General features: G+C 36.3%; 1 protein-coding gene across 1 annotated transcript; it reads right to left on the minus strand.

Moving 5' to 3' along the window:
- Window positions 1-1,077: 1,077 nt before the first annotated feature.
- hykk.2 (hydroxylysine kinase, tandem duplicate 2) lies at window positions 1,078-12,579 on the minus strand. The gene is made up of 5 exons (XM_030133253.1): window positions 12,483-12,579; window positions 8,437-8,745; window positions 4,884-5,026; window positions 2,800-2,980; window positions 1,078-2,649 (listed from the first exon to the last, which is right to left on the minus strand). The coding sequence occupies exons 2-5, from the start codon at window positions 8,738-8,740 to the stop codon at window positions 2,207-2,209; spliced, it is 1,071 nt and encodes a 356-aa protein (XP_029989113.1). The 5' UTR covers window positions 8,741-8,745; window positions 12,483-12,579; the 3' UTR covers window positions 1,078-2,206.

Below are 12,579 nucleotides of genomic sequence, written 5' to 3' on the forward strand. Positions count from 1 at the left end.
TTACCACCTATGTCAGTCCAGTTACATTAATACATTCACTAGCATTGTTTTAAAAGAGCAGCACCTTGGTAGACTATCGCTACCAAGTTAAAAACTACCTATTTTGGTCTGGTAATGTGAGTTATGTGGCTGTTTCAAATTTGATGATGTAGCTTCACTATAATACTGAGTTAAATCCTAAATACGGTCTGCATTTATTCATGTTATTCTGTATTGTTCCATTCCTATAGTATTATCAGTGTGAACACGTCATTAGAGGGTTTCTGCAGGTATCAGCAAATCTAATTTAATACTTTTTAATGCCACTTTAAATCAATTTAATGCAGATGTCCAACTGCAGATACAGTTTTAGACATAGTTTTATATATCAATGGCCAAAAAACAAAACCTTCTATCTGAAAAATGCACTGTTTGAGAAATTTTTAAGTATCTTGTTTTTTTCATGCACAAAGTGATGTGTAAAAAGTAATATAGCCCAACAACAATGCATTATTTATTAGGTTTCATTACCCAGTATCATTCTGCGAGAAAACAGGCAGTTTTGTTTAATTTTCTCGACAAAGTACATTTTTCAGATTGGAGGTTTTGTTTTTTGGCCTTGATGCTTTACTGTCGACAGGCTTTAACCAGGTTCTGAATAGTTCCTCCTCCAATCACTTCTGCTGAAACGTGCATTTTCCCATTTTTCTGACATTTGCTAATATTCCCTCCACTCTTGCCACGGCATAAGCATGCTAACAGCACGTTGCATTCCAAGCATCCGGGGTTGATGACTTTTGTGTATCGACCATAAACAATAGCCAGTTAAAGGGTTCCACCTGTCAATCATCAAACTATACTTCCAACCAAAATTATGAAATGTTTATATAATCAAAATAAATCATGAATAACAATGTTTGTTTTTTTTTGTTTTCTTTTTTACATCAAGTGTATTTTTGAATGCCCTTGGACATCAAATTTAATGCTTTTTAATGCCATTTAAGGCCTTTATTTTCACTAAATCTATTTAATGACTTAATGCTTTTTAATGACCCACAGAAACATTGCATAATGACACATAAATAATATGATACTAAGTTTAAGTTGTTCTCATCTTTTATTGGCATGACAATGGAGCAGTATAAATGTATAAAACTCCAGTGAGGAGTTCACCGTTGGCACCAGTGGTGATTTTTTTTGTTTTTGTTTTTTAACCACAATAGAATGCTATATACAGGACTTATATGTGAGCCTTTTGCTTGATGGGGTAAATGATATGTTGAGATGCTGGTGAGGAACACTAAGGAAAAATTGTGTTCTGTCAGACCCACCATAAAACCATGTAGTAAATGCTTAAAATAAAAGAAATGTAGTTGCTTAGATGTAGTAAAGTGCCTTGAGACAGGAAACATGTCATATGGGCATGTCTGAGGTCTTCCAGCATTTTCATTGTTTTAGTAATTATTCCATTTTAACATGCAAACATTTTCAAGCAAATTACCTGTCAACAAAGGGAAGAGCACTGAGGTTTCTATTTTCCATTGAAACAGTACAGTGTTTATGCTGTTGATCAAACTGATGGTTGTTCAAGAAATGAGAACCTGCTCACCGCAACTGTTAAGGATAAGGCATTTGTTTCCAGCTGAAAAGTACTAATCACAGCAGTAATTATCCAATGGAAGGACACCAAGTGTGGACTTTTTTTTCCCCAGGTTGTGTATTTCCTTCATATTGACTGTAGTTTCACAATTTCACATCTAAATAAGCCTTTTTCAACTTCATTCTTAATAATAAAAGAACAAATGGTGCAAATAAAGAGCAGCTGATGATACTTAAAGCACTTCCCCATTTTACCTGAGCTTGTCTGAAACTCAAATAAAAAAAGGCTGAGTATAATACAGATGCAACATATGCTGAGAAACCTTTGCATAATAGCAAAGTCTTTGGTCCCTTGAGGTAACATAGACTGATTAGTCTGTCACTTACTGACTGAAAAGGACAAAGCTGGCTTCTTTCTGCAGAATCAAAAAGATCCATGATTCTGAACTCTATGTATGTCTGTATCAAAGAACAGGGTCTTTAGACTTTACATGAGTGCATGACTAATTTAGGCACTTTTGGACAACATTTTCTACCTGATAATGTAAAAAAAATTACTTTGTGTGATCATTATTGGACTTGCCCTACAGTGTGCTAAAATCTATACATGACTTCAAGCACAGACACTTCATTTTCCACCACTGAATTGAGCAGCACTCTCAAACCAAACCCTCTCCACCTCCTCTTTTCCCAGATTCCAGAGGTGATGAAGAATCTCGATACCCTTCTTGGACGAAATCATCAGATACTCTTCATTTTCCGGGTGAAGACTCACAGAATGACGAGCCAAAACAAACGACTGGCAGAAACGGGAAAGCACCAGTATGTAGAGACAATTTCTCTCTGCTTCGTTGAGGGGGAGGACACTTTCCCAGCCGGCGAGGATGGGTCCACCCACCTCGATGGGCTTAGGGTGCTCTATCATCATGTACATAATGGTGATAGCCAGCTCATGGATGTAATACCCACTGTTCATGTCCCCAAAGTCAAGGATGCCTGAAACCCTGTATCGGCCACTTTCATCAGGCTGCACGAGGATATTGAGGTCATTGAAGTCACCGTGGTTAATGCCTTTGACAGACAAAAAAAACATAACATACCATCACATACCATTATTTCTGATCCAGACCTTTTCAAGACAAAATACTGAATGAATTTAAAAATGTAAGAATAAAAACAAATCTCAACTGCAAATATTCAATGTATTTATATTATACTTACACTTGCGGAAGCTGGAGTATTTAGGGACCACAAGGGTCTTGTACAGACTAATGACAGACTTCACAACTTCTTGAAGAGGATCTCCATCTAGTACGTTAAAGTATTCTTCCAGCCGGGTAACATTTGATAAACTCCATATGAACCTGCCCCTCTGCAGTGTACCAAGATGAGGATGTTCCATCTGGAAAACAGCAAAGCAGTGCATTATTCACTAAACTCAGACATGTTTTTACCTGACCAGTTGCTTTATTTATGTGTCACAGTCACAAGCTAAATCAAAGCTATACGAGGGTAGGCTTAAAAGTAGGGATGCACCGATACCACTTTTTTCCAGACCGAATACGAGTACTTACATTTGAGTACTTGCAGATACCAAGTACCGATACGAGTACTTAATAATCCCATTCCAGTTCTTCGTTCCTTTTGTAAATGTGCTTTATAGTCATTGTCATTAGTCTGACTGGAACAAGGTGCTGCTGACATTTAATGTGTTGGAATGAGCGTTTCTCAATTAATCCACCAGGGGGCACCGCTCTTAATTAACCATACAGGGCAAATACCACGAAGAGTAAAGTTTTTTGAGAAGAAAGAAGTCAGTAATAACAAACATGGAGACGACAGAGGCAACACTACTGTGATACTAATGTTGCAGCGTTTTTGCTGGTAAGGTTTAATAGTGAAGCTTCAGCAGGTAGAGAAAAGAGAAATGAGTGATAAGTTTGGTTTTCACTTCTGCTGGCGGCGGTCCGCACCGCTCCGTACCCACGGCCCAGCCCTGGGTAGTTGTCATAAATCTGTCAGTAGTTTTTCTTTAACTCACTCAGTCTCTCTTTGAACAGATCCTCTACCCCCATGGTTCCCGCTGGTATTCTCCATCTGGGTACGCATTCGCCAGCACCTGGAAAATGGATGGAATGTATGCAGAGGACGGACAAAATGCTGCGTCCGTATCTGTCTGTGTCTTTAACATGACTTGCAGTCAGCGTTGCTTCCATCACCGTCATTTATTTTGAAAAATCTTCACACTCCCCACACATTATTCCACCGCCGCATACCTGCTGCACTGAACTGTGAATGTCATACAGCCATAAGTGATATCGGTGCATTTGTATCAGATTACTTTTACGAGTACGAATACGAGTACACACACTGAGTATCAGAGCCGATGCCCAATACTGGTATCGGATCGGTGCATCCCTACTTAAAAGTTCATAGGCTGGCTGTGAAGGGGTAATGCAAGAGCAATGGAACTTGGCATTCATTGATTTCAACTCTTCTGATTACCAACCACAATGGTTCCTTCCAGATAAATTAGCATTTGATGGTTCACTTTTAATGACTGCATTAGCACGTGGTGTAACCAGAGGGCTGGTCATGTCATGTGGGGCCTCTGAAATTATGAAGCAGACCATTCCAATTTCATTAAATGTTTCCTAACTCAAGTTAAGGGTTGAGTCCACCACATTGAATCAGAGATGAAGAGGATATCTATGCAATCTCGTCACCTCTTCTAAAGAGGACCACCTCCTGAAGGGCCACACGATATGGAATATACTATGCCAACTTGCTGAGGCTAAAGTCCATAAATGAACTAAATGCCCATGAAAACTGATGAAAGGGGTATTGTTTCATTGGGAACAAAGCCGCAACACACAAATCTGTGGCTGCAATAGTTACTGTGCATAACTGTGGCTTTGAACAGATTCATTACCACTCATATTATCTTGATTTATTATCTGGAAAAAAAAAACAAAAAAACAAAAACAGCTGGACTGAAGATGAGGTCACATCTATCATTGGTGACTTTTTTGACCATTTCATGAATGTCTCTGCTCTAAAGGGATCCAAGCAATGCAGCATCATCTAAGGAAGTGTACAGATCATGAGGGAGGTTGGGTTGAAAAATAAACATTGTATGGTTTCATTCCACAAGGGCATCATGGTAAGCCTATCAACTTCAGTCTACCCTCATATGTCAAAATCAAACAACGAAATAAGCACTTGCACTCTGCTGATTAGTTATTCAAAAATGTTTTAAAAAAGAAAAGAAAATGATGAAGTGTAAATGTGATGTTGCTAAATACCTTTTCTAACATTTGGTCCATTTTGGCTGCCACCTCGCCTATTTCATACAGTAACTCTGGTGAGACAGGAACCTTTGCAACGGTGGTTCCAGGTAAATATGTTAACAGCCGCACCACGTACTTCTGAAGACCAAAGCCACAATCTGCAAATGGTAAAGACAGGACGATTATTAAACAAATTTATTGGTTTTATTGTTCAAGATGGCATGAAGGGTGTATCATTCCCAATTAGGCAGATTCTCCAGGTTCCTTTATACTTATTAACCTTAAGGTCTTTTAAAGCTATCTACACCAGGGCAAAGTCTAACTTAGCAACATGTGCATACAAGCAGTAAAAAAAAATAGAGTAACACACTCGTGGGCAAGCAACAACATTTGCATAAGGCAAGACATTTTTTAAGATACGTGGGTACGAGACAAACCCAACAAGCCTATTATATTAATAATCAGCCAAGCATATTTTGTATCATCCAAAACGTATGGAAAAGGTGCAGATATAATTTTTTTTTCTATAGGATTTATTTTTTTATAGACATTCCGTATCAGACATTCACATTCAGTACATCACATGTACATATAGCATACATTTGTTGTCTGCTCTAAATGCCAGAATAATATTTTTGTTTTATGTCAAATAACCAAATAAAAGAAAGAAGAAAAAAAAACAAAACAAAAAACTATGAACAAGTTGGGAGTGATCTTTTCCATTCAGCACAATCACTAATTTGTCAAAACAAAATCAGACCTATAGGGTGTGACATAGTTGACCCAGTTTTCCCAGTATGAAGCAAATTTCTCTAATTTGTGATTAACAAATGCTGTTATCTTTTCTATTTTATTAATATCCATTGTGATTTCCATCCATCCGTTTAAAGTTGGGCTCTCCTGTACAGATATTCAGTTTGATAATAGTAAGAGGGGTTATACTGGTTTGCTGAAAATGAGATTTTTAAAACCTGAGAAATGATTCAGTGTTTTCTTTTTGACAAGTAATTACTATAAATGTGTGAACTTTCCTGTCTTTAACACTTTGAGAGAGTAGATTTCTGAAATTAAAACCCACAGTTGACCACATTACGAACATTGGAGAGTGTATGAGACATACTAGATGTGGAATTTTACATCTCTCAAACAGAGAGGAGAGGACAGAAACAAAGCGCAGGAGGAACTTTACTGAGGAGTATTGGTTGGAATCTGTACTTCTATTGGTGGAGTGAGATGGCGGTCCAATCCCTGCCCTCGAATGAAGTGTCCTTGAGCTAAACACTGTATCCCAAGTGACTCCTAGTGACTGCTGTAAGTATCATCGAGGTAGAAAAGGGCTGCAGAAATTCAACTCCATTTACCGTCCAACAGATAATGGCTTCATAGCCTTCAGAACTCACATATTCACAGACAGTAAATGATTACAAATGATTTCCATCAAATTTGCTTTACAAAAAACAAGAAAAAAACATGCATATGTATAGTTTGGAGCAATAATTGGTGCATTTTTTCTGACTACTAAGCTATTACTTTGTTTTTTCTTTTAAATCCAGGCTTAAAACATATTTATTCAATCTAGCTTTTAACATTCAGTAATACCACAACACATTACTTGTATTTTTTAGCATTGTTTTATTGTATTTTTTATTATTGTTTTTATTATTGATTTTTTATATGCTTTGATTTTATTGGAAAGCACTTTGGTCACTTTAAGTGTTGTAAAGGACTCGACAAATAAATATTGATTGATTGACTGATTACACTCATTTCACAACAGCATGTCTCAACATAGTCTACAAGAAAAATAAGCAATTTTTACTGAAGCGTGCAGACTTACAGGGTGGGGAAGCAAAATTTACAATGAACATTTAGTTGTTTTTTCTCAGCAGGCACTACGTCAGTTGTTTTGAAACCAAACATATATTGATGTCATAATCATACCTAACACTATTATCCATACCTTTTCAGAAACTTTTGCCCATATGAGTAATCAGGAAAGCAAACGTCAAAGAGTGTGTGATTTGCTGAATGCACTCGTCACACCAAAGGAGATTTTGCGATAAATCTGTTATTTCTGCGGTTCAGAACAGCATCGACAGTGAAGATCTTTTCATCTGAAAAGATCGTTACAATGGAGGACTTTTTCTTGAACCATGTAATAATTTTCTTGCACCTTTCCAATCTCTTTTCTTTCATAGCTGTTGTCAACAAGTGTTTTGGTGTTCTTGTGTAAGAGTTTAACTTCAAATCATATTTTACTGCATTTCTAACGGTCTTGTTGTCTACCTCAAGCTCAATTGCCATTTTTCTCATGGATTTGGTTGGATCCTTTAGAATTTTGGATTTGAGAGCTTTAATAAAAGCTTTGGTACATTTTTTGTTGCTTCCTCCACTTCCAGACTTTCTCGTAATAGTTTTGCTCATAGTAATTCTCTTCTTTACATTATAAACAGTCTTTATGGACATTCCAACTATTTTTGAAATCTCCTTTGGTGTGACAATTAATGAATTAATGAAAAAAGGCAAAACATGGAACGGATGCAGTACAAAACAGGCCAGAGATATGAAATGTATGAAAATATTTACTTATATATAAGAAAATGTGTGCCTGTCTAGCCTCCAGGTGTGATACATATATCCAGTTTGTACATTCTAATTTGTAGCTTTTCCCACACTTGAATATAAATAATCTGTAAAGAAAACTGTCGTCATGTTTTGTTTTTGTTTTTTTCAATAGTTTATTTATTGAGATTTTTACAGGCTATATATACAAAATAGAAACATATAAACAAACAAACAAACAAACAAACAAACAAAAAGGCACATTTAAAATCAGTGCTCGAATCCATGAGAGTTCTTGGAGATGATGTATAGTATTGTCAGAATACAGCATATGAGTGTGGACCTGTATAGGGAATAATTACGATGTCCCAGATACCGGCAATAGATAAGTCAAATCTTTGTTCTTAATATAATGAATGAAACGGACCCAACTTTTTCAAAAGTGTCTTGTTTGTCTTTTAAGTGTAAGTGATTTTGTTCAAGTGTTAAACATAAAGACAGTCCTCTGAGCCATTTTGCTATGCTCGGTTTGCCCATTTTTTTCCATGACAGAGCGATCACTCTCTTTGCTTGTAATATTCCCAGGTTTATGAACATTTTCTCATAGCAATTTATGTCAATTTCTTCAAGGTCTAATTCTAATATAAAAAACCTGGGTTCCAGCACTAGTTTCACTGATAAACTCTCCTGTAACATACCTCTAACGTTTCCCCAAAATTCCTCGATTTTTGGACCTAATCATAGACATCGGAACAAAGTGCCCTTATCTTCTCTGCATCTATTACAGAGATCTTGGATCTGCATGTTGAATTTGTTAAGTTTTTCTGGTGTAAAATAAATTAGTCAATTAAATTGCAGCATTTTTAGATGCATATTGCCAGTCTATGTTTGGGCTACCCTGTCTTCATATTTTAATTTAAGTGATTCATGCAGGAAGTGTTTGCAAGGACATTTAGATACACTATGATTTTTATCAAAATAAACCACAACCAACAGAGTTTCTCACCTATTTCCTCCTCAGTCATGAGTTGTCCTGTGGCAGTGGACAGTGCTGTTTGGGCAGGAAGTCCATTCTGGTGCAAGAAAGACATGGCGTAGGTCTGCATCTCAATGAGCGTTGGGTTCTTACTGTCTTCACTGTTCATGATTTTAAGAACATACTCGCCACCCTCGATGGGCGCCACATAAAAGTTTTGGTCATCATAGCTTGGCAGTGGACGGATTTCCGATGGCGTCAGTCTGTAGAGCCTCTTCACCATCTCAGTGACCTGAGCGTGGCTGACGTTGGGCTTCACATGCTTTTCTGCCATTTTTTCTGAAATTAAGACAACAATGCAATCAGAAAAAAGGACTGGGCAAGGTGAATAAAATATTATATTGCAATATATGTTTTATACTTGTATATCATATATGTTTTCTATATATATCGCTTTTTTTTTTAAAGAAAGTAAGAATTTAAGGTCCAACAAAAACATACAAGGTCACACAAAATACTATTTCTTCTGATCTATTTATTAAAATAAAGTTTAACTGAGGTCTTTCTGTGTGGAGTCTGTCTGCAGATACTTCAGTTTCTCCACACAGTGTAAAGGCATGCACAGGCTCATACCTGAACATATGAGAGTCAAAGGTTCTTTGTCTTTACATGTCAGCCCTGTGAGAAATTGGTGATAGTCTTTGCACTATGTCAGCTGGGATATACTCAAGCCCCCATGACCCTACAAAGGGTTATGTGGTTATAAAAAATAAAGGAGTGAATGACATGTACAATCATACCGTTTATCATAACAGACTCAAACATCTACAGTATGTGAAAGACACTGCTTTAAATAGCACTGCTAATTAAACTGCAAATTAAATAGAGAAATGGACTAAAACTTATCTGAGAGATACATGAAGCCAACAACACTGATATAAAATGGTTGGAGAAAAATCTGATGATAATAATCTGCTGTCTCTAACATACTGTTGACTGAATGAACGCAAACAAGCTAAACAGACCCAGCACAGAGGCATTTTTATAACAAACAGAACTTAACAAAATGCTGCACATGAAAGAAAGATGCATGGATTGAAAAATACTCAGTCACTCCTAGTGTAGAGGTGTATGCCGATTTTATAATAACAATAATGATAATATTGGATGAAATTTCTATACCGCTTTTCAAGGCACCCAAAGCGCTTTGCATTATTGATCCATTATTCATTCGCTCTCATATTCCCACTCTGGTATTGTTTGTAAGCACAGCTGCCCTGGGGCAGGCTGATGGAAGTGTGCCTGCCTCTGTGTGCCAAATGGCCCCCTCCAACCACCACTGAACATTCATACGCATTCATACACTGAGTGACACTGGATGCAAGGTGGGTGAAGTGCCCAAGGATACAACTGCACATGACTAGGACAGAACGGGATTTGAAATGCCAACCCCTCGGTTATTGGATGACCCACTCTACCTCCTGAGCCATGTCCACCCACAATTGACTGTGATTTTATAGCAGTCAGCTGCTGCCCTCAAAAAGCATATGCTGGTTTCTTATTGGCCAGTTTTGTTTTTTGGTTTTTATTGTCTTCATTGATCCAGAGATGTACTGTGTTCCTATCAATCCTGTATTCCTTTTAGTCACTTCTTGGGTTTAAAAAACATTGCAATTCCTGTAGTTTGTATTCTAATCTGACCCAAACAAGGGCCGGTAACATAGTAAGTCTGGGCAGCAAACTAGTGGCAGGTACTGTCGCAAGCATTTATAGAAGAAAAAAGTTAAAACCCTGAGTGTACACTGGACTCGAACCTGGGTGATAGACCTGTAATGGATCACATTTTTATATCCGTCATGAAAGTTTTTGTGCATGCATGTAAACAGCTGAAATGTTGCTGTGTGTTAACGTGCAACCAAGTAATAATAATAATAATAATAATAATAATAATAATTTCATGCTAAGCCTTGAAATTTGTACTCAATGCAGTTATTAAATGCAACCCACACAGATCAAGAAATCATTAAAAAATATTTAATGAGTCATTACCCATCCCTAATCTAATGTAAAATACATTTCAGACATCTCACTGCTTTAGGCAAACCTCTATAATTACACTTCATAGTATTTATAATTTTCCTGCTGTAGTTTATGTTTTAATTATCACTGGATACTCTCAGTGCATTGGGTCAGACGCTGCCCTTCCTACAAAGAGCTGAATACACAGGTCAGTTATTACCTATTTAGTAGCTGCTGTAACTGTCAATGATTCACTTGGTTATATTATTTTACCGATGATTACATAGAATAAAACCAGGTGAACTTTGCCCCAGTTTATACCTCTTACATGTTACTTTGCATTACATTACACAACTACTACAACATTTTACACATTTACGGCTTCACAATTCCACATGTATCCGAACTCCAAGTCTCCAGTTTCAGTAGATGTCTCAGATCATTTATATCTGGGGACAAATAGTACATAATAATGGAAATAAAGTGTTAAATATCTAGACAAGTGATTAGGATGCTCTGGAAGCCTGTTGTAAAAATGAAAAACACTATTATAATTTATTTTAAATCCACTTAAGACCCAGAAATGCCCTCAGTAATAGACACAGATTTCACTAACCCATAAAGACCCAATGTTACTTTTCCAGCAGTTCCCAAATGAATTTTTCCCTCTATTGAACCTTTTTTAAGCAATTTATCACCTTTTTAAAAAATAATATTATCCACTGTATTTTGTGTTTCTTCAATCAAAATCAGGTATTTTCACTCATGTAATTCACTGATTATGCAGATGTTGTCATAATATCAGAAACGGAGAAAAATGAAGAAAATGAGACTTTTTCCAACAAAATACAACATTAAATGAACATAAAACAAGTATTTCCAACCACTGTCATTGATCAATCTCCATGGATTTTACTGGTGAATCAATGTTGTAGAAGATGTTGGTGTTTCCATGTTCACTAAGGAGCCTCTGAACGTACAAATGGGTCATATCTGATGACCGTGAAAAAATTACAAACTGAAAACTGAAGGAACAAAAATCCTCCAACTCATCAGACTCTGTTGAAAGACATTATGCAACACTTACATGTGGAGAAAATCTAATTTTCAGTAAAAGACAATGTAAAGTTATTTTATTCAATTTGGCAGCCCTATATAGATGACTTTAATATTAAGTAAGTAGGCAAACCCCCCCCCCCCCCCCTTATTTTTTTTTTTGTTTGTTTTTTTCTTTTTTTAATGTGTGTGTGTGTACATGTGAGTGCAGGTGTAGTGTTTTTGTTCTGACATCACATATATTGGACACTGTATATGACTTTTCTATACTGTCATTGTTCTAATTTCAATAAAAACAGTAAAAAAAAAAAAAAAAAAAAAATACAAACGGCATTTTACACCAATTATTTACATGTATTGATAGGATTAGTTAATCAGAGGTTATTAAACATTTTATATTGGTAGATGATTTTGGTCACCAGTGGTTGTTTGGGTCTTTATGGGTTAAAAAAAACAACAAAAAAAAAACATACATACATACAAACGCATGATTTAAAAAAAAAAAAGGGGTTGCATCATGTTGTTTCCAATATATATATATATATATATATATACACACACACACACACACACACACACACACACATATATATATATATATATATAAACCTTTACATTTCTGGGTGTCCGGAAGATTATAATTTATAATCTAATTTATTAATATAAAGGGGAGACACTTTACTATAATGAAGTTCAGTTTTTTTTTTGCATACTTTTTTCCAGATTCTATACAAGTAGGGACTTTTTATGCTGTTTTCAACCAAAATTACACGCTTAAAGTTTGTTCTAGTCTGACTATTTGATCCATATAAGTGTTTTTAATGATTGTAAATAACAGTAATAATAATGTAACTAATAACAGGACTTAGGAGTTTTTCCAGGTTCATAAATCACAACATGCCAGTCCTGAGTTAAATAACGGTACACAATGAACACCAGCTAGACGGCTAATGACAACCAGAATATAAGCCACTGTTTGTGTGTGTGTCGTGTAAACGTACCTCAGTGTGTGGGCACAGAAACAAGAGGAGTAGGTCGTGCTTTTTTCCTCCGTGGACATCCCAGTTGTAGAAGAAAACACCAGGTATGAGCATGAAC

The sequence above is a fragment of the Sphaeramia orbicularis genome, chromosome 4, assembly GCF_902148855.1.
Source record: "Sphaeramia orbicularis chromosome 4, fSphaOr1.1, whole genome shotgun sequence".
NCBI lineage: Eukaryota > Metazoa > Chordata > Actinopteri > Kurtiformes > Apogonidae > Sphaeramia > Sphaeramia orbicularis.

Coding starts and splice junctions, on each gene's coding strand:
- hykk.2 (XM_030133253.1), bottom strand. CDS start 8,740: ATGGCAGAAAAGCATGTGAAGCCCAACGTCAGCCACGCTCAGGTCACT. Junction 5,027..8,436: donor CATGACTGAGGAGGAAATAG/GTGAGAAACTCT, acceptor TACCATTTGCAG/ATTGTGGCTTTGGTCTTCAG. Junction 2,650..2,799: donor ATACTCCAGCTTCCGCAAGT/GTAAGTATAATA, acceptor TGTCTGTCAAAG/GCATTAACCACGGTGACTTC.